The sequence below is a fragment of the Pelophylax lessonae genome (assembly GCF_965119305.1).
Source record: "Pelophylax lessonae genome assembly, chromosome: 11".
NCBI classification, from domain to species: Eukaryota; Metazoa; Chordata; class Amphibia; order Anura; family Ranidae; genus Pelophylax; species Pelophylax lessonae.
The window spans coordinates 212472796-212495059 of NC_138778.1; the positions used below are offsets into that span (position 1 = coordinate 212472796).

At 45.1% G+C, this 22264-nt stretch overlaps 1 protein-coding gene across 1 annotated transcript in view; it reads right to left on the reverse strand.

Annotated features, from left to right (window-relative positions):
* Window positions 1-1507: 1507 nt before the first annotated feature.
* Window positions 1508-22264, reverse strand: part of TPX2 (TPX2 microtubule nucleation factor) — a 36162-nt gene continuing 15405 nt past the window's right edge. Inside the window, exons 7-17 of the mRNA XM_082271652.1 lie at window positions 21623-21753; window positions 21369-21523; window positions 19669-19840; window positions 18644-18782; window positions 16984-17197; window positions 15369-15464; window positions 14936-15109; window positions 14697-14843; window positions 9386-9497; window positions 8922-9109; window positions 1508-1674 (exon numbers count right to left, since the gene is read on the reverse strand). Of these exons, the coding sequence (XP_082127778.1) occupies window positions 1564-1674; window positions 8922-9109; window positions 9386-9497; window positions 14697-14843; window positions 14936-15109; window positions 15369-15464; window positions 16984-17197; window positions 18644-18782; window positions 19669-19840; window positions 21369-21523; window positions 21623-21753 (1639 nt within the window). The 3' untranslated portion in view covers window positions 1508-1563. The remainder of the gene's footprint in view (window positions 1675-8921; window positions 9110-9385; window positions 9498-14696; window positions 14844-14935; window positions 15110-15368; window positions 15465-16983; window positions 17198-18643; window positions 18783-19668; window positions 19841-21368; window positions 21524-21622; window positions 21754-22264) is intronic.

The following is a 22264-nucleotide window of genomic DNA, read 5'->3' on the forward strand; positions in this document are numbered from 1 at the left end:
GTTTTCAACGATATATATCGCGATATTTCTCTGGGTGGAATGCAGAAGACACTGACAGTGTGGATTAGGCAGAGTCGGGACTCACAGTGGTGATAGGAGGTAGAAGAAATTAGAACACAGCCCAACATGAGTGGAGCAGCCACAGCTCCTGACTGTGGTCATGTCTGGAGCTCAGGATCAGATGGTGACCCGTCAGGCACAGGGTCCCCCCCACTGGCAGGTGGAAGGGTCGGTACAGGACCACCTTGTCCACCAGGGGGGTTTTGATCAGCTCTGCGAACTCCATAGCGGACCCCGGAGGATCCCCGTCACCGTCCTCTCATCAGGGGTACTACACCTGACACAGCGCTCCCCCTGCCTCACCGGAGACGAGTTTCCCCTTGCTTTTGGCTGTGATCCCAGCTCTGCCTCTAGTCTCCAGCCGACCATTACTCCACCCATTGACTCTATTTACAATACATTACGGCCTGATCCCACCTCCGTGTGCGCCCCCGATGCAGCCAGGAGAGACAATGGGCGGAGTAATGGTCGGCTGGAGACTAGAGGCAGAGCTGGATTGCATCGGGCTGGAGGGGCAGAGTTCCGATCACAGCCAAAAGCAAGGGGAAACTCGTTTGTGTCGGCTGCCTGCACAATATCGTGTCTTCGGCGATATGAATATCGCCCGCAGAACGATAGTCGATAGCACATCGACTATCGTTCAGCCCTAATGTCTAGTGTTCGGAAATCCCACGCATGCGCAGTAGACGCCGAAACCAAGCTTCGTTTTGGGTTCATAACCATTTTGACAGCCAAAAGGAGGCTGTCCACTATCGCCCTTCTGCACAATTGCTCACCTCCCGCGGAGTCTCGCGTGAGCACGGGGCTGACATCCAGCAGAGGAAATGCCGCAGCCCCGGCATAGACCCTGCATTATTCCCGGAGCATCATTAGCTTGCCGAAAAATCAAGGTAAAATGAGCATGCGGGGGTGACGTCATTGACCCGAACCAACTAAATAGAAAGAGAACGGCAGAAGAAAAGGTTAGTCATGTCATACGGACAAATATGATTTATATTGTGCAAAGTACCGAAAATGAGTATACTACCACTTTAAGTTCCATGGGGGGGGGGGGGGGGGGAACGACACAACCACCAACCCCCACCATCATGAACAGTTAGAGAACAAAGAATTCAAGACCAGCGTGCAATGAGGTGACCATTCACAGAAGAATAGACTAGGGTAGGGAAAAGGAAAAAAAAACGCCTACGTTGGGAATTTTATATATTGGTTTATTAACAAAAAAAAAAAAAAAAAAATTAAACTGTACACTAAATAAAAATGTTTAAGAACCAAAAAATGAAAATGTTATGCTAGTATTTACAGAGACTTTACATGAAACTTTAGTATTTGCACATTTCCCAAAAATATTTAAAAATGCAAACTTTTTTAAAAAACACTACATTTTTTTTCCCCCCTCTACCCCCGTAAGGTTTCTTTTTTCCTTCTTTCTCCACGGCAAAAGGGTCGCTTGAGGCATGGTATATCTCAATCTTTACAAACTTGCATTACCAGATGCAATTTTCAGATCTTAAATCTGTCAGAAAAGTTGGGGGATTTGGGAACGGTGAGGGGAAGATCGCTTGTTTTGACTTCCACAGGTTTGAACTTCCTGACAGGCTGAGCCTTGTGGACCTAAAAAGAAAAAAGAAAAAATTTATACATAAAGCTGAGTGTCCTAATCCAAAATGTATTTTTTTTTTTTTAAACACTATTTTGAGTAGTGACTAGTTGGGACCTAGCAGGGTTTTTCTTTGTCATTAGTTTCCCCATTGGGGACATTTATACTTTTTTTTTTTTTTTTTAAGTACAGTATACATATCCAGCATTTGCCATTGTAACAGATGTTTAGTGTCGCAAAGATGTTTCCTGATTTACAACAAACAATATAGAAATCTGAAAATAATGCCTCGTACACACGCAACGATTATTGGCCGACCGATCGGCCATCTTTTGTCCAGAGTGGTGTTTTGTTGGTTGGAATGTGCCTAGACTGCACACGAACTTTCCCGGCCAACAAAAATCTACTTCAGAAGTGATGTCATGTTCTGGTTTACTTTCCGTGTGTTTTTCCTTCTCTGAGCATGCCCAGTCTTGCTCATCAGATTTTTGTCTGCCGAAATCTGTACTGACTGACGGAAAATCGGCCGTTGTGTTGATGGCCAACAAAAATTTTAACGCACACCAGATTTTATTTGGCCGAAAAGTCAGAGTCAGTTGTCGAAAGCATCAAAAACTGTTTTGCCGCGTTTAGCAGCATTTTTACATTACAAAATGATCAGAAATGTATCCCCCATTGAAAACACCTATAAAAATAAACGCAAGTTACCGTAAACGCGTTTGCGTGCAGTTACAAGCTTTTGGCGTTTCAAATGCAAATAAACGTCTGAACGTATTTTTTTGCTTCAAGAAAAAAAAAAAAAAAAAAAAAAAAAAAAAAAAAAAAAAAAAGGCACTAACCTCAACTGCCTCCGACTAAAAAGGTCAGTGTACATGGACAGATCAGATAACAGAGGAGAGTTCAGGGGCTGCTGAGAAAAACACCCGACTGTTCCTAAACATCCGTTTAGGCTCGGTTTCCACTGCTGCGGCTACAGAGTCGCGCTACTTCTAGCGCGACTCTGTAGTGTTCACTTGTTTGCGGCTTTCAGTGAGACTTGTCGCTCATTATAGAAGGAAGTCGCACTGAAGTCGGCCCAAAAGTAGTGCACAAACTACTTTTCAAGTCGCCGCAACTCAAGTCGTGGCAGTGAGAACGGGCCAAATAGAAATGAATGACTTTTGACTTGCTGTGCGACTTGACATGTGTTAAGTCGCAACAGTGGAAATCGAGCCTCATCAGCAGCAGTGTACATGAGGCCTTATAAGAAAATATAATAGGATGGGACATTATGTAATCTCACTGCTCGATTCCTTTCTTCTGTCACATCTCACCTCTCTAAAGCGATAGAATGTGGGAGAAGACCCCCAAATAATGCAGTTTTAGTGCTAGAAAAACCCGTCTCACAGTAACCCGTGGGTGCAGGATAACATACACAAAAAAATAAAAACCCTCGCTACATCCTCTTGAAGCAACAGTCCGACTTCGTGATACTAAAGAGTTTTTAGTTAAACATGTTCTACTTACCTGTCCTGCAGTTGTTTTGCACAGAGCAGCCCAGATCCTCCTCTTCTCCGGTGCCTCTTCGGTGCTCCTAGCCCCTCCCTCCTATTGAGTACCCCCACAGCAAGCAGCTTGCAATGGGGGCACCAGAGCCACAGCTCCCTGTGTCATTTGAACATGAAGCTGCGGCCCGGCCCCCTTTTTCTCCCCATTGGCTGACTGCTGTTCAGGACTCACCTCTTCATTAGCTGAGACAGCAAAGTCAGTCAACATCGCTGAATCTAGATGGACCTCAGGTAAGTATTATGGGGGGCCGATGCACACAAGTTTTTTTTTTATCCTAGTTCATTAAGATAAAAGCCTTCCTGCCTTTAAAACCACTAACTCATTTAACTACTTAAACTCTCATTTAACTCTCATGCAAATACCCCAATTGGCCTGAGAGCCTATCCAAAAGGCAAAAATGAGGAAAAAAAAAAAAAAGAAACTAGGCGATTGAGGGAAGGAAAACGAAGCATGAAAGAAGTGTAAACTACCCTAAAAGAAAAAGTAGTCCATGGCAATCCCATCTCATGGGAAGATTTTCCTGCCCTTTGTTCAATAAAATGCAACAAAAATTTAGAAGAAATCTATACGAAAAAAAAATGAGTCCTCATTGGAACATTGTATTTTACCTTGCAGTCTGACAGTGGTTACCAGGACAAAGGATCAATCTTCCCAGTGTGTAAATAAAAACCCAAAAATGGGTGGTTGAGTTCTTGACAAAAAAAAATAAAAAATTCATGCCAGCCATCTGATCCCAGTAGGGTTGCTGATAAGAGTTGGCTTGCATGGAGAGAAAAGGAAGCACCAAGCCATAGGGATTTGTACCCAGAAAGGAGTTAGCCCTAAAATCACATCTATGTCAATTCCACATTGAATTACAATAAGATCTGGCCCATTACCAATTATCTGAAGGCATTGAGGGTTTACATTTGGAGTTTAGTGAAGAGATCCACACATTTACTTCTTTGACTTCTGCAAGTCACTATGCTCTTTAGCCCACTTGCTGAGAAGCTGTGCGCAGGATCACTTGTATATACGCATGATCCCACACTTGCGGGTGCAAACATGCTCCACCTTGCTTCCGCTGTGATTGTGCACAGCGGAAGCCGCGGACCCAACGACAGGCAGCACCAGTCGATCATTCTGTACACAAGCAGAATGGCAGTCTATGTAAAAAGGCAAAGGGTCGTTTGCTCAGTACAAAAAGGCATGGATCCTGTGTTTCTGCAAAGCAGACACATGGATCCATGTTTTCTAGTAAAAACACTTCCCCTGCAGTAAGGAAACACTAGCTAGGCACAGTAAACCCCTTTCCTGCCAATGTCAGTCCAGTAAGTGCATATTTTTAGCAATAATCACTGTATTAGGGTCACTGGTTCTCCAATACAGTATTTCTCAACCTTTTTTCAGTTGTGGCACCCTTTAAAATTCTGCACAACCTCGAGGCACCCCATTCTAAAATGTAAAAAAAAAAAACCTAAATGAATAGTTTTACATATGGCAGCAACCCAAAACATGAGCCATTCAACATTAGAAATGGTTTATTCCTGGTAAACTGGTACTGACTAGTATTTATTTTCTCCTTCTGTTTCTCTTCTACTTGCCAATGTGAACCCAGTGCTGATGGAGAGGGGAAAAGTAAGCAAGGATTCTAAGCAAGCACCCATCGTTCTCCTTATCAACCAGTGATGTAATTGGTTGTCAGGGTGCCAGTGGCTTGACCTACACAGTACCCAAGGTTGTCAGGATGCCAGTGGCTTGACCTGCACAGTGCCAAGGGTTGTAATGCTGCCAAGTAAAAACCTGTGGCAATTTGTTGCTATTTTTAGGCATTTTGCCAAGGTACACCTGAAGAACCCAGGAGGCACACCAGGGTGCCACGGCACCCTGGTTGAAAAAGGCTGCTCCAATACAGTGGGGTTTGTTCGTGTCAGGTTTGCCGCAATATCCCAATCCCGCTACAAGTTGCTGATAACCTCTATTACTAGTATGGAAAAAAATTCCATATATCTATCCCAAAGATGGTAGACACTAACTTAAGCAAACCAATCAATATACACATATTGGGATGTTTTACCAAAAATAAGTAGAAATTATAAACTGGCCTAAGATGAAGAAATTAGATTTTTCACATTTATATTGGATGTTTTATATAGCATAAAGTTAAAAAAAAAAAAAAAAACAACACTAGATTTGGGTCTTACTGTAAAATCCTTTTCTCTCATGTTCATTGACAGAACGCTCCATATCTTTTGACCCTTGGGTTATGCTGCTCTCCATAGGAGTAGGACTAGGCGTAAACAAATTTGACTACGCCCCTCGGGCAGTCCTAGGGGGTATACTTCCCATTTCTTGCTATAGGACTTCAGTTTGTAACAAGCTGAGTCAGAAGAATACATAACCCAACTTGGATGCAGCACCCACCCCTCTGTCAATGATCATCAGAGAAAAGGATTTTACAGTAAGACAAAAATCCAGTTCTTTTGTTCATTGACAGACACAGCTGCATATCTTTGACCCTTGGGATGTCCCAAAGCAGTGTCAACATGAGGGATGGGAAAACACAGCAACACACAATTCCCAAAAGGGCTAGACAGCCAACCAGGTAAACCAGAGGCTCAACCAGGAACTGGAGCTCACCAACCAGAATGAAAACACCACTCAAGAGGCAGGAGCCTCTGCAACAGCAGCATGCAAAACTTTGCAGCCAAATGCAGCATTCACAGAGGCGAGTAAATCCACCTTGCAAAATTTTTGATTGTATGCACAGACGACCATGTGACCGCCTTGCACACCTGGACCACTGGCGCCTGATGACAGAAGGCCAAGGAGGCACTAAGCCTTAACAAGGAAAAGAGGAACCTGACCCGATGGAATTGGCCTGCACCACTGTCTGCCTGATTCATCTAGAAATGGTCGCAGCAGATGTGGCCTGCCCCTTACAAGATCCATCCATAAGGACCAACAAGGAATCAGATTTCCGAATCAACTCAGTTGCCATGTACACCCCGATTATCCGAACCACATCCAGGGAATGTAAAGCAATTTCTTTAGGCTGTTTTGGCTTGGGGCACAAGGAAGGCAACACAATGTCTTCATTCAAGTGGAAACCCGAGACAACCTTGGGAAGGAACAACTGACCAGGAAGGAGCACCACTTTGTCCCTGTGAACCACCAGACAGTGACCGACAGGACAATGCAGCCAGTTCCGGCACCCTGCGTGCATAAGTAATAGCCACCAAGAAGGCCACCTCCTGTGACAGTAAGCAGAGGAAGTTCACGAATATTTTCAAAAGGCGGTTTGTGAAGAACCGACAGTACCAGATTCAGGTCCCACGGACCTTACCAGAGGAGCCAAGTGGCGAACCCCCTGGACGAAAGTGTGAACCAAAGAATTTGCAGCCAACGGCCAGTGGAAAAAATTGCCAAGACAGAAATCTGGCCATTGCTGGTGCCCAGAGCCAAACGCTGATCTACACCCTGTTGTAGGTACTCTAGCAGACGGGACACCGAAAAGAAATGGATGGACCCCCCCTGAGACTCACACCAAGAAATGTATGCCCTCCAAACTCTATAAATCTTCCTAGAAGTACATTTCCTAGCTTTTAACAGTGTAGGAATCACCAGAATCAGACAACCCTCTATCCTTCAGTACCTGGCTTTCAATAGCCAGTCCGTTAAAGCCAGCAACTGCAAGGCAGGATGGAAGATCGGCCCTTGAGACAAAAGATCTTCACTGAGAAGGAGTCTCCAAGGAGCATTGGCTATCAGCCTTACAAAGACCTGCATACCAAGATGGGCAAGGCCAGTCTAGAGCCCCCAGTATGACTGGAATCCCTTCTGCCTCAAATTCTCAGCACAAGCTGTAGTGAAGAAAAAGCGTAAAAATCAGACAATACTGACCCCAAGGGGCCACCAGAGCGTCTGCCAAGATCTTGCCACAAACCTCTGAACCTTTTGGTTGAGACAAGAGTCCCCCACCAGACACAGTTGAACACTTCCCGGTGAAGAGACCATTCACCCAGCTCCAATGCCTGTCAACTGAGGCAGTCCGCCTGCCAAATTCCCACCTCTGGAATGTGCACAGCAGAGATGTCCAGATCGTCTTAAGACAGACGGAGACTCTGCTCGCAGAAGATCGTCCAGGTACCCCAGTACCGCGATCCCCCTCTGCCTGAGCAAGGCTAACACCGGGGCAAACACCCGAGGAGCTGAGGAGAGACCTAAGGGTAACGCCACAAATTGATAATGCTCCTCACACGGTAGGGCAAAGAAAACGCTGGTACCTGACATATTGGGATATGAAGGTAAGCGTCCTTGATATCGATAGAGGACAGAAAATCCCTTTGAGGAAGGGAAGCCACTACCGTGCGAATGGACTCCCATTCTGAAACCGCACAAAACAGTTCAGGGCCTTGAGGTCCAAAATTGGACAGACCTTGCCCTCCTCCCTGGGAACCGTAAATAGGTTTGACTAAAAACCCTGAAAACGTTCGACTCTGGGAATGTTACAATTAGGGAGGAAGGAGGAGAGCCGCTCAGGTGAGGAAAAGTGCTCTGGTGCAGGTCGGATCCGTCATCCAAAGTTCAATAGTTCAAAGAAAAAAAATGACCTTATGATTAAGCGATCCTAGAATCGTGAAACACGTTTACCTGTCCTGTGTCTATGTGAAGCTTTGTATGGATTATATCTGTCCAGTGGGGCTATGTCGCTGTCGACCTAGCCTAGAGCTGTGGTCTGCACACTTGCTGGCCAGACTAGGGAGACCGTAAGGATCTAAGATATCCAGTTGATCACCCAGTCCAGCAGTGGATTGTTACCGTGAAAACTACAAAGGAGAAAGGTTAAAAAAGGAAAAAATGCCAGGACCATAGATCACAGCAAGGAGCTAGGTCCTTACTCCTGACAGGGCAAAGAAAAAACAAAAAAACAGATCCTAGAGCAGGAAGTGAGTATACCCCCCTTGGGACTGCCCTATAGGTGTAGTCAAGCTATGTTAACCCTTTTCTGCCTAGTATCCTACTCCTAAAGGAGCAGCATAACCCAACGGTCAAAAGGAGATATGAAGCTGTGTGTCAATGAACGAAAGAGAAAAAAAATTTTTTTTGAAGAGTTTTTGGGAGCGTTTTTCCCCAGCAGGGGAAAAACAAAAAAATAAAACTAACAGCTTCAAACCCCCCCCCCCCCTTTCATGTACTGTAAAAATGCTAACGCTGCTAAAAACAATCCAGCGCAAAAACGCCAATTACAGCGTTTTTTCATCCAGCTTTTCTTCTAGCAGAAATGGTATCTGCCTATAATACAGTAGTGTCTGAACCTGCCTGTGCTGTAGGATCAAGAATTATGCACTGCCCACACCAGACAGAGCCTACCTTCTGAGGAGCAATATAGGCAGGAAAGAGGAGTTCAGCAAGCAAAAGAAACTCCAGGTAAAAGCTATGGCTAGGCCGATTTAAATTGTGTGCATTTTTCTGTGGGCTCAGTTCGGGATTTCCACCAAATTTCTATTCAGGGGACAACATTTTACTAGAAAACGTGGGAAACTGCCAAAACAGGGAAATAAAAAGCTGACAGTAATTCTGGGGGGGGGGGGGGGGGGGGGGGGGTAACACACCAAACAACTCCTGCACTGCTGTATGACAGAATAAGATAAACAAATCAATTGGCAAGTAATACAGTTCTTATATGCATGTGTTGAATTCAAAAGGAATTCATTTTCATTGAGTTGCCTACCGCTTCTTGTCTTAATCGGTTGATCTCCTCCTTTTCCTCCTCTTCCTGCCGCCTACGTTCCTCTTCTTCCATAAGACTTTTCTGGGCCTCCAGCTCCGCTAGACGCTTCTCAAATTCCTGGCGTTCTTTAGCACGCCTCTCTGTTGCCAACTCAAAGCCTTCCTGAACTATGGAACCAGAAAGGCTCTCTAAGTTTAGAAACAAAAAGAAAATTGGTGCAACAAGGAGAAAGGACGACACTGCTCATGGGTCATTGTCATTTTCAGATTTATTGGTTTTATGTTATTTCAGAACATAAATTATGTGCAAAGCATGGCCCATTAGCAGTGCCCTACAAAAAGGGGAGTTTCTCATAACCAAGTACCAGGAAACCCATACCAGAAAACTGGTGCAGCAGCGTGTGACAGACACTTGTGCCATTCAACAGTGATGCAAAGAAATATCAGAGAGGGGTATAAACTTACCGGTCAGGATCCGACTTTCTTTCTTAGGCACAAACGGCTCTTGATGGGTAACCGTATTAGGCCGTGCTTTGAATGTGGACATTTCCTTCAGCTGTTTAAGTTCTTCTTCAATCTGTATAGAAAGGAAAAAAAAAAAAAAAAAAAAAAAAACTTGTTATATTTAAAAGATGATCCAAAATTTGTAATTGACCTCAAACATGATAGATATACAAGATTCATTCTCTTACTGTAAAATTAATTTCTCTGATAATTGACGGACATGGCTCTGGAGAATCTTGAGCAGTGGGTTACACTGCCCCCTACAGGAATAGGACACTAGGCAGAAAAAAAAAAAAAAAAAAAAAAAGAGCTTGAACTAGGCCTATGGGCAGTCCCAGGAGGTATATGCCCCCTCTCTGCTATAGGTACTCAGTTTAGTTACAAGCAGTGTCAGAAGAATTACAACGCCACAGAAGGGGTGGGGTGCTGTGTCCATTGATCATCAGAGAAATGGATTTTACGATAAGTCGAAAATCCCATTCTCTTGTGCATGGACGGACACAACTCCTGAGATTGACCAGTGGGACGTCCCAAACCAGTGTCAAAATATGAGGGGTGGGAACAGCAACAAAAAATTCCCAAAGACTAAACCGTAGCCAACCAAAAACAACTGGAGCCCACCTGAAAACTCCCTCAAAGAGGGAACAGACCCTCTAAAAAGCAGCCTGCAAAACCATGCAGCCGAAAAAGACATCCGCAGATGCCAACATCCACTTTATAAAAACTGTGCGCCGACGACCAGGTGGCCACCTTGCATACCTTTGTCACTGATGCCCGATGACAGAAGGCCCAAGAAGCAATGAGCACCCATGTAGAGAGCGCCTTCACAGGTAAAGGAGGAACCTGACCCTTAATCAAATAGGCCTGAGTCTGTCCAATCCATCTAGAAAATGGTCGCAGACAAAGAGGACAGTCCTTTGAGGCCAATCCATGAGTACGAATAGTGGGTCTGACTTCCTAAGAGACTCAGTAACTGCCAGGTACGCCTGAACCACATCCAGGGCATGCAATGCAATTTCCTTAGGATGTTGTTTCGGCCTGGGACACGTCATTCAAAAGAAAAAAAAAAAAAAGGACAACTTTTGGACAGAATGACGGAAAGGGGCAAAGAGCCACCTTTTCTTTGTGGATCACCAAATAAGACAACGCCAATTCCAACACTGCGCGCAGAGGTGATAACTACAAAAAAATAGTCACCTTCTAAGACAGCGCAAATAGGGGAATCTCCCTGATATTGTCAAAGGAAGGTTTGTGGAGGACTGAAAGCACCAAGTTAAGATCCCAAGGCAGTAGTGGAAACCAAAATTAAAAAAAAAAAAAAAAAAAAAAGTACGCACCAGGGAGTGTGTGGCCAAAGGTAGTTGAAAGACCGCCAAGGCCGAAACCTGGCCCCGTGATAGTACTCAAAGCCAATTTCTGCTCAACCCCCGTTGAACAAAAGGTCAAGACTTGAGCCACCGAGCAAGAGTGAACACCAAGTGACTCACCACGGAATGTACACTTTCCACGTATGATGGTAGCTTTTCCTAGAGGTAGACTTCCTAGCTTTTAACAGTGTTGGAATCACCAACCCAAACAAACCTCTATCCTTCAGCAGCTGGCTTTAAACAGCTAAGCCGTCAAAGCCAGCGACCGTAAAGCTGGATGAAAGATTGGTCCTTGGGAGAACAGATCCTGGGAGAGGATCACTCCATCTTCGTCCAACGCCTGCCGACTGAGAATCTGCCTGCCAATTTTCCACTCCTGGAATGTATACAGCAGAAAAGGACCAGAACAAAGCCTTCTGCCCACCAGAGACCGCTGGCTACCTCCGGTGCTGCCAACACACTACCACCCTGGTGATTGAGATAAGCCACGGCCTGTGGTGCTATCAGATAGGATCCACACAGGACACCCCTCCAGGGATCTGGCACAGTGATCACTCCAAGTGAGTTCCAAAACATCGGGAGTCTGGACTCCTCCAGTGTACAAACTTCTTGAGCAGAGCTCTGGCTCAGGACATCTCCCCACCTGGACAAATTGGCATCTGTGGAGACCACTGTCCAATACAAGGAGAAAGATTTGTCCGACTAAGCTGGAGAGCGAAGCCACCAGACCAGAGACCCTTTTCCCGGCTCAGCCGGATCTGATTGTCCAGAGACTTCAGTCACTTGTTCCATTTGGCCAAGATTTCCCTTTGCAGGGACCTTGTATGGAACAGTGCAAATGGGACCGCCTCGAAGGTGGAAACCATCAGGCCCAGTACCTGCATGCAAGTCCGGAGATGAATCGCAGCAAGCAATTTCTGGAGTTTGTCCAGAGCAAGGAACACGCTGGCTAAGGTTGAATCCAGAGTCAGACCCAGATAGTCAAACTTTGTGGATGGAACCAGAGCAGCCTTCTGAAAATTCAGAAACCAGCCAAACTCCCGCAGAGTTTTTATTGTATCTCCAGGTTTTCCGGGGGAAGAGGAAGGAGGAGACTCCGCTCGTAGGAGGAGATTGTCCAAGTAACCCAGTACCGCGTTCCCCTGTTAGCGTAGGGAAGCTAGCACCGGGGCTAACACTTTTGAAGACCCGAGGAGCAGAGGCCAGACCAAAGGCTAACGTCACAAACTGATAATGCTCCTATCCCACAGCAAAGCTGAGGAAGCGCTGGTGACAGACCCATATCTGAATGTGTAAGTAAGCATCCTTGATATCAGAGGTAAGGAAATCCCCCTGATGCAAGGATGCCACCACCGTTGGAATTAACTCCATTTCTTGACTTCTGTACCCGCACAAAGCAGTTCAGGGCTTTGAGATCCAAAATTGGACGTGCCTTGCCTTTATTTCTACGGGACTCTAAACTGGTTCGAGTAAAAGCCTTGAAAACGTTCCAAGGTTGGAACCGGGAGAATCACCCTCTGAAGTAACAAGACTTGCACCGCCCTAAAGAGAGCTTGCAATCGGTCAGGGGACAGACAAGGAAAGAATCGTTGAGGGCAAGAATGAAACTCGATCTTGTAGCCGAACCATATCACTCCGTGGACCCACTTGTCTTGCACCAAGGAGGTCCACAGGCCCAGAAACAAGCAAAGACATCCCCCACCCCAGGTACAGGTGTGCCCTCACCTGAATGCAGAAGGAGCCTTGTCCGCGGGTCTGGAGAAAGCTGCTCTGGGCTTGCCAGACAAAGGTCGCTTGGATGCTTCCAAAGAGGCCTTGAACCCTTATCAGCCAACCCCAAGGGACACAAAAAAAAAAAAAAAAAAAAAAAAAAAACCACACTTGTGAGCTTAAGACAGGGCAGGTCGACGAGGTTCCTTAACCTTACCAGCCTGCAGAAGTTGACAGTACTGTCCCCAACCCCCACCCCGTGCAAAACTCTGTCATCCAGGGTAGCTCCAAACAGGCGATCTCCCTGAAAAGGAAGATCAGTTTAAGCTTTTTTAGCGATCTGGTCCAAGACCAACACTTGAGCCACAAAACACACCCAAGGACCACTGCTGAAAAACAGACCGCCTAGAAATCAGGGGCGCCACATCACAGATAACTGCAGCTCCACAATGGCAGGGGGGAGCCGTTTACCCTCCAGGTCACGGAGTAAAAGCTTAGCCCACTCAGTTAGAGTTCGCAACACCAAGGCAACGGTGAAGACCAGCGTAAGTGCTGAGCCAGCCACAGTGAACATATTGCGGGCCACAGTCTCCACTTTACCCTTCAGCTGGATCCCTAAAAGCCGGCGATTCTACCAGAATCATGGTTGCCTTATTTAACCTGGAAACCGGGGGATCCACCCCTGGTGGAACACTCCTCTTCTGAAGGAGACACTCTTTAAAGGGGTACCTCATTGCAAATCGCTTAGGGACCACAAAGGGATGTTTAGGACATTCCCACTCTTTTGCGACAAAGTGGTCAATAGGAGGGGAAAGGAAAGCACTTCGCTGCTCTAGACAGCTTGTAAGTGCCAAAGGGAACTGGTGCCTCTGCCCCAGCTTCATCCGCCATTTTTAAAGTCTCACGCACAGACACAGTGTGTCCACCAGCACCTTTTCATGCATGGCTACAGGAGTGGCGGAATCATCCTCACCATTTGAGAAATCAAGGCACGTGGCTGCAGACCCCTCAAGGGGGGCCACGTCCACAGCAGCCAAATCAGATTAAGGATATGAGGAGACAAATGAGGCAGGGGAAGGCATTTACTAGCCCGCCACCCAAAAGCCACCTCCACCCGGGGGGATAGCTACTTCCAATTCCAGGCAGCAACCTCTTCAGACAGAACCCCTTCACCATCAAAGCGGGGGGCTGTCAGTCAGGAGGAACATTGTGATGCAGACTGAAACCCGGTTGTGTGCGCCCTCACGAGACGTTTAACTCGCAGGCCTGCCCCCATCCGGTGAGACTGTCGTGCCCGACCTTGCGGAGCAGTGGTCTGCGTGCAATTGCTGGCCAGACTGGGGTGATCACGGGATCTAGATTATCCAGCCCGTCGCTCAGTCCAGCAGTTGATCGTAGATCTCACAGGAAAAAATCCAGAAGAAAAAAAAAAAAGGCATTTTTGAAGTTTGATTTATGAAAACTGATGTCGTTGGCACCCGAGTAAACTGGAAGTGATGTAGTCACTTCTTGGTTACCATAATCAAGAACCAAATCGAAGCCAATTTCATCATTCTTCGGGTCTCCAGCCAGCCGGTCTCCCAGTGGAACAGAGAGGCCAGGTGAGCAGCAGGAGGAGGAGGGGGGGGGGGGGGGTACGGACATCTCCCTCCGCTTACCTGCATTGGGCCTTATTTTACGAGTCGACTGCTGGCTTTAAGAAAAGCAGTACTGGTACATGATTTGGCAGCAAGTGATTAAAGAATTACATCTTAGCTGGTTATATGCATGTATAGCATATGCAACTCTTCCTGGCTGTAAAGCATGTACAGATCTAGGTGAGCATCCCAGCAGCCCTCCACACCAGTTGTCTTCAAACTGTGGCCTGGGGGCCGGATGTAGCCCTTTGCTTGCCTTTATCCGGCACTATTCCACCAACTGATAGATGGACTACCATTTGCCCTACTGACACCTCCCATGAGGCACGATTCTTCTCATTGACATCACCATTGGGGCACTATTCCTCCTATTGAAACCAATGAGGCACCGATGTCGGGGCATTTTCCACTCCAACTGGCCACTGTCAAGCCCCCCTAAAGCCTCAAGGACAGAAAACTGGCCCTTTGCTTAGAAAGTTTGGAGACCCCTGCTTCACACGATGTTAAAGTTTAATTTAGATTACGGGCAGAGGTATTCTTTAAATCTGCTATCCACACCTGATGTTTCCAAATTTGATGCCTTGTCTCTCCTCGTTTATCAAGTTCCAGCTTAAATGGTTCTGGTTGCGTTTTCTCCTTCACCTTTTTCTCAGGAAGACTGATGTGGTCGAAATCAGGTAGAGGCTGAGCCTTGAACTTGGGAGCCTAGGAGGTAAAGAAAAAAAAAAAAAAAATTTTTTTTTTTTTAACATGCTTAAAAAATTTGTCAGTTCAATTTAAATAATCCAACTGCTTACTTCTGCATTCCGGAGCTCTTCCAGTTTTCTTTCCTTCTCTTCCATCCTTTGCCGGTCACGCTCATTAAACGAAAAGGGACACACTTCTACTTGTTTCTGCTCCACCAATTTTGGCTTGAAGGGGACTCCAAAATAAGGCATTGGATTGGCTTTGATAACAGGGACTGGCTCCTCCTGTAAAAGAACACATGGACCAATTTTTCCAGATGCAGAGGAAAGTTCTTAACCAGATTCCTGTGAACATATTATTAAGGCATGTTAAAAAGGACTTCAAGTGAACCGGTCCTTGCCTAAAACAGGTCTTAAAAAAAAAAAAAAAAAAAAAAGTAATACTACTGAACTACAGACACCTTGGCTGGTTTTATACTTCTAAAATGATACCCATTGTTCAAGTGGAGCCCCCCCAGATTCTAGGGCCAAGGCCAGCACTTACCTTCAGCTCCTCAGACTGCATACGAATTCTGTTCTTTAGTGCAAAAGCTGGAGATTGTGGCATAGTTACAGGAAGCATTTTCTTTACAGGAACCCCCTGAAGGCGGCAAGAAAAATGAAAATAAAAAACAAAAAACACAGACACTAATACCCACATCCACCGCCCCCCCCCCCCCTCCGGGCTGCCCTCTGCAAAACCAACTGCACAGAAGCTGTATTTTTTTTTTTTTTTAAAAACCCACCACCAACTTGTTATACTTGCCTGCTCTGTGCAGTACTTTTGCACCGAGCAGCCATGAACCTCCTCCTCTTCAAGTCCTCTGCTGGAGTTCCCGACTGCAGACCGCTATGAGAGCACCCAAGCAGGCTTTATCCCACGCTGCTAAAGTCCATTTGCACTGGCCCCCCACTCTCCTCTCATTGGCTGTAATTGACAGCAGTGTGAGCCAGTCGCTCTTGCTGTTGTCACAGCCAATGGAGGGAGAGTCCCAAGACCCGGCTCTCGTGCACAACACTGGCTTGCAATGGCACTTAGGGGGGCTGCTGCTTCACCCAGGTTTACCTTCATGTATGAAAAAAACCCAACGCACACCTTCAGCCTTTACACTCAAAACTTTGTTTTTAGCCCTGCTTGAGAAACCTAACAGAGGTTCTGTAACCTTAATGTAACGTAACCCAAACTGCCTCCAGAGCTGCATCCATGAGAAATTCTTGGTTGGCCCAAAACTAATCTATTGGATGTGTTCATGAGGTGTTTCCATCCCCTTTGTGCAATCCAGTTACTAGCTTAAAGGGATTGTTAAGTTTTGTTTTTTTTTGTTAATGACTTTACAATCACTTTAAGCTAGTAACTGGATTGCACAAAGGGGATGGAAACACCTCATGAACACATAAAATAGGAGATTCGTTTTGGGCCAACCAAGAATTTCTCGGGGATTGCAGCTCAGGAGGCAGTTTGGGTTACATTAAGGTTACAGAACCTCTGTTCTGTTTCACAAGCAGGACGAAAAGCAAAGTTAGTGTTTGTAAAGGATATTTTCTTTAGCTTCGTGCATTCTATACAAGGTAAAAACCTGTGTGAAGCAGCACAGGGAACATGATCATAAACACACCAAAAAAAAAAAAAAAAAAAAATCCTATTTTCCATCTTACCCATTGAGAGAGAAAGGAAGTCTTAAGCTGGCCATACACAGGTCAAACTTCAGCCATGTTACTGCTTAATACATTGAATAAATCTGCCTGCCAATTGACTAGGCGTAGAATGTAGACAACTGTTAAGGATAGAACATACATACAGTTCTGTCCAAGACAGAATTTGCTCTACTTACTACAGTGAAACTTCTGGCTCCAACCTAATAGACGTGTACCACTGCTGTGGCATTGTTTGACTGCATTTGGATCAGATGGCCCGCCAACAAGTTGGTCCAACACTGAAAAACTCCAAAAATTGCTCAAAGCACTAAGCTCCAAGAACTTGATTCCCCAATGCAGACAAAATGCTCAAGACTGCTGCGCCGCCCCCCCCCCCCCCCCCCCCCAAACAGACTGGTGTCCATTGGGATAAATCACCCAAGAGACCAAAGTACCTCCCTTCATCCTCATTGCAGAGTACTCACCACCACATCCTGTAAGATCTTTGTTGGACATGGCCTGGAATGGAAGGTGAACATCTCCTCTTCTTCCTCTTTCTTCTCACGCTGTTGAATTCGCTTTTCAATTTCCAAATTAAAGCCAACTGCCTTGGTGGGCTCTTTAACAGGAGGTTTTCTTGGTATGAACGATCCACCCTCCAAAACCTTTGGATTAAGCTCCTGGGCTTTGAACTTGTATCTAGAGCGAATGGAACAGTCGAGTTTAACATCGTTAGGTGAGAAATTAACGTTTCAGAATGGTAGTATAAAACTCCATACAGGAAAAAAAGATTAACAAAAAAAGCTATCAAAAATAAAAAAGTTGAATGAATATCCAAATGGAGAGGTGGGGGGCTGGAGAAGCAAATCGAATGTTAAAAAGGTCCACCAAGTAGTTTTGTGGGAAAGAGAAAAAAAAAAAAAAAAAAAAAAAAAAAAAAAAAGCATGCTGCTGCTAAACATCTTAGGCCTGGTTCACACCCATGCGCATTTTGATGCTTTTTGCAGAAAACGCACTACAGTTCATTTAACATTCTTTCCAATGGGACTCTTTTCAGCCGCTGCTTATTTGGAAAGGGTTAAGAACTTAAGAGGAAGTAAACCCTCCTCTGCAAGTTGTACCTATAGTAAGCCTTACCTATAGGTACTGTAAATAGGTCCTAAACATGTACCGTTTTGGAGATATTTACCTTACATGCAGCCAGTGACATCACTGGCGCATGCGCTCTGAAGGAACAGCCGCAGGCTCCCGCGCGTGCGAGTGACGTCACCGCGGCTCCGGCCAATCAGATGGCCGGATGCCGCGATCCCGGAAGATGGGCGACTGAACATGTCGCCCGTCAGAGGCAAGCGGGCGCACATTCTAAGGCAAGTATTTCATAATGAGCTAGTATGCGATGCATACTAGCTCATTATGGGTTTCTCTTTCCGGTTGAAAAAAAATTTAAATTTGGGTTTACAACCTCTAACGCAAAACCGTACTTTTTTGGGTCAATAGACCTCAATGGAGAAGCTGTAGTTTTTTGCCGCAATTTGCGTTTAACCACTTCCGGACCGCTCACCATGTATTGACGTTAAATACTGGTGCCATGGCAGCATCTAGCTGCCATAACCCCGGTATTCTTCTACACATCCAGGTGTCCCGTTGGATAATGCCTTCCGTCGAAAAATGCATCTGACAGACTGCGCATGCGTGGTAAATGACGTCACTCCAGCTGACTGCTCCGCTCAGCTAGGGTTGACGTCATTATTGCGCGTGCGCAGTCCGTCAGATGCATTTTTCGATGGGAGACAGTGCGGGAAGAATAGTTATAAGACATCAGCTGACTGAGAGGAGGCGGGGCAAAGGTAGGCGGATTAGGAGAGCTGAGGAGGCGGAACGGAGGTGCGGCCGTGTAATGAATGCATTAAAAGCAGCTCCTTCTGTTCCAAGTATACTAATAAAAAAATAATTAACGAAATACTAAAGATACATATTAAAAACCAAATCTGAAATAGTTTTTAATATTATATATATATATATATATATATATATATATATATATATATATATATATATATAGAAGAATTAAAAAAAAAAAATACATACACATAAAAACACCCCACTACAAACCCAATAATGGAAATCAAGCTCCCAACTACTCACTGCTGTAGCTGATCAAGTTCTTCTGCTTCAATCTCAGCTGAACTCTTGCAGGTTGTTGGTCGGTGCCGCTGCTTTGTCTGAAGCTGTGGGGTCTTTGGAAGGGTTACTCTGGCCCTTAGTGGTTTCACTGGCGATGGCCCTAGGAATAAAATAAGAAAAAGCATGCAAAAATTAAAGCAAAACGAGCAGCTCCTTTATTATACCTGACCTGAATTAGTACAAAATGTAAGATGGCTGTGTAATTATATGTATGAATTAGGGACCTTCGATTGTAAGCTCCTTGAGGGCAGGGACTGATGTGAATGTGCAATGTATATGTAAAGCTCTGCGTATAATTTACAGCGCTATACAAGTACCTGAAATAAATAATGTAGAACCATTGTCTAAAAAAAAAAAAAATGGATTTTTGCCTTACCGTAATATCCTTTTCTCTGATATTCATTGACGGCCACCGCTCCAGATCTTCTTGACCGATGGGATGCCCTAAAGCAGTGTCAATGTGAGGGGTTGGAAGAAAACACTCCCCAAAGGCTAAATATAGCCAACCAGGAGCTCACCTGCAACACACCCTCAAAGGAGGGCTAACCTTTCCCAACAGCTACCTGCAAAACCTTGTGGCCAAAAGAACGGAGGACCACGGACGCCTTGCAAACCTTCCGTTTAAAAAAAAAGGAAAAAAAATGCTAGGACCAGAGATCCCAGCAAGGAACTAGGTCCTTACTCCTGACTAGGCAGGAAAAAAAAAAAAACTGAAGTCCTATAGCAGGAAGTTGCAGTATACCCTATAGGCATAGTCCAATCTTTTTCTGCCTAGTGTCCTACCCTGTAGGGGGGCAGCATTAACCCATCAAGATGATCTGGAGCGGTGTTAATCAATGAACGAAAGTAAAAAAAATTAAATGGGGGGGGACCCCCACACCCAATAAGAGCAGCTTCATAGAAACTGAAGCTCAGAAAGCAATATTCCCCATAAGAAAAAGCACTGTTCCATACCCAGATCACATCTCAAAAAAAATTCTATTTACCTTCCAACTCCCTTTGCCGGCTGCGCAAGTGGAATCGTTGCGGGGTTCTTTTTTGGAAGGCCATGACTTGCTCGGCTGTGGAAGTGTACTCTGCAGTGGTTTCCTCATGTTTCCTTTTGTTACTTTTGGAGAGGTTGAAGGGTTTGGGCACAGTACGACCCAACTTGCTTGCCTATTGGAAAAAACAAAATGATAGCATCTGCTAGGAACAAAAGGGATAAAGTTCTTTTTTTTTTGAAAAGCATTTTTTTGCAGTAGGAGCCAGTAAAACATTGCACCAGCGATCAGTGGATCACCGGTGCAATGCAGGTCTCCTGCACACTGTCAGTGAGTCTGTACATACCCGTACAAGCAAGCCGATACTCGCTGACAGGAAGGCTCAAACTACCATAGCACTGTGGTAGTTTGAGAACTACAATCAGATAGCCATTAAGGATGTCTGGGCTTGCAGTTAACCAAGACACACAGAGCTGTGTGTATGAATGACAAGGCCACGTGGGAAGCCCCACTGTTTTTATTAGACAGACAGTGACCGCTAGTATGTAGAACTTCTTGTACTGCTGCCACGGGGAAAGGGGGGGGGGGGGCAGCGGTTGCAGCACTGGGAACAGGTTACAGGTTTCCAAAAAAAAAAAAATAAATAGGGGTGGGACATGTCATGTAACACAGGGCTGACAAATTTGCTTGGAATCTAGGGGCCAGCTAAAAAAGTTAGGAACCATTTTTTTTTTTTTTTTTTTTTAACAAAGCTTTATTTTCAATGAACAATGATAAAGTAATGTGCAGCAAGGTGGGGCAATAAGAGGTCCAGTGACCAAGAGTAACATATGCCACCTTAGGCCCCTTTAACACGGGCGCCTCCACCAAGCAGAATCAGCTTGCTCAGCAGGGATCTCTGCCGATCCCCGCTGAGCAGGCAGATGACAGGTCCTGTCCGCTCTGCAGACACAGACACAACCCATTCTCCTCTGTGGGGCAATCAGATGGAAACAGACAGTCTGTTTCCATTCTATGCCATCCAATCCACCATCCGTCTGGGGGCGCAAAGTGAAAGGACACCTCTTGCAGTGCATACAAGGTGCCAGGTCGCTAATTCTAGTCGCCAATGAGACCTGGCGCCTGGGGTTTGTCGGGCACTGATTTAACATGTTACCAAAGGTAAACCTATCCTTTTAACAATGGCTTGGCTTTATTTAAATTCATCTACCCTTCCTACACCCCCCCCCCCCCCGCCCCAAGTTCAGCTTTAAAGCACTAGGACACAAGACAGACCATGGCTCTGCCAAACCTCTTGCTCATTACTGGCTAAGAGTGGGCCAGCTCTTGTACACGTCAATGAATATATAACATACCCACTTTACAGTCAAACATGCATTTTATGCTAGCAGATTAACACCTCAAAACATTTACCAACAGGCCCAACAGAATAAGACAGTGGAAATATAAATTTAGGTTACAAACAGGAAATGTCTAAACCTGTCCAGATGGCAGATGTAGCAGGGGAACAAAAAAAAAAAAAAAAAAAAAAAAAAAAAAAGAAACGTATAGTGTACAAAATTTTTTAAATAAAAACTCCAGGAAATACACCAGTAAAAAAACAAAAACAAACAAAACAGTAGGTTCAAAGTGTAATACATCCTGCTGTCCCTTTCCAACAGTCATAACCATTAAGTGAAAATGACAGGTATTAAATGTCTCACCGGGGATGGTGGATGCTTTCTAAGTTCGGCAGTAAAATCAACTTTTTTGTATTCCGTTGCCTGTTCATTTGGATGCCGTTTGAGGCGGTCATCAGTGTGGAAGTGGAAGTCCACAGGCTTTGTAGCCTGAATAGGCACCTTCTTTAATGGTTGATCTAAGAATAAAGCAAAAAGGGTGAGTTTTGGGCTAACAGTTTAATGTTTTACAGGTATACATGAGATGACCCGCTCCCACTAAAATAAATAAAAAATACCTCCTGCTAAGGCAGATTTCAAGGACTCCTCATTCTTTTTCAGCGCCTCAGCCAGTTCCTGCTGAAGCTGCTGCACCTTCTCAAGTTCTTGCTCCTCTGTGTTCTTAGCCTTCTGAGTCAAATGTTTGCGTCTGGTGGATCAAGAACTATTTCAGGCAACATCTCAATACAAAAACCATACAAGATCACACAGGGTTTCTCAACCTTTTGACCGTGGAGGAACCCTTGATCAAATCTACAGCGCACTGAAAACATTGCTCACTGAAAACATTGGTGTGATCAGCTAGCTGTTACATTTTCGAACATAAAGATAGGTATGTTTTAGGAGCCATTATTCTAGGTATGTTTTAGGAGCTATTATTCTATTTAAGTCAAACCCGTGCTTGCTTTTTTTTTTTTTACTGCACAGATGCTTAATTTTGGGTCCAACTTGAAATAAACAGTGTGCTATATAAATCCTGTATAATATTATTATTAATAATAATCATATAATACAAAGGGTCAGAAGAGAGTAGTACATGGGGAAAACCGCAGGGCACGTTACACGAAAAGGGATTCTTTATTTGCAGAGCAATGCAGGGAAGCTGCTGCAATCAGTCTTGTGCCATTCTCAACCCCCCCCCCCCCCCCCCCCCGTCACAT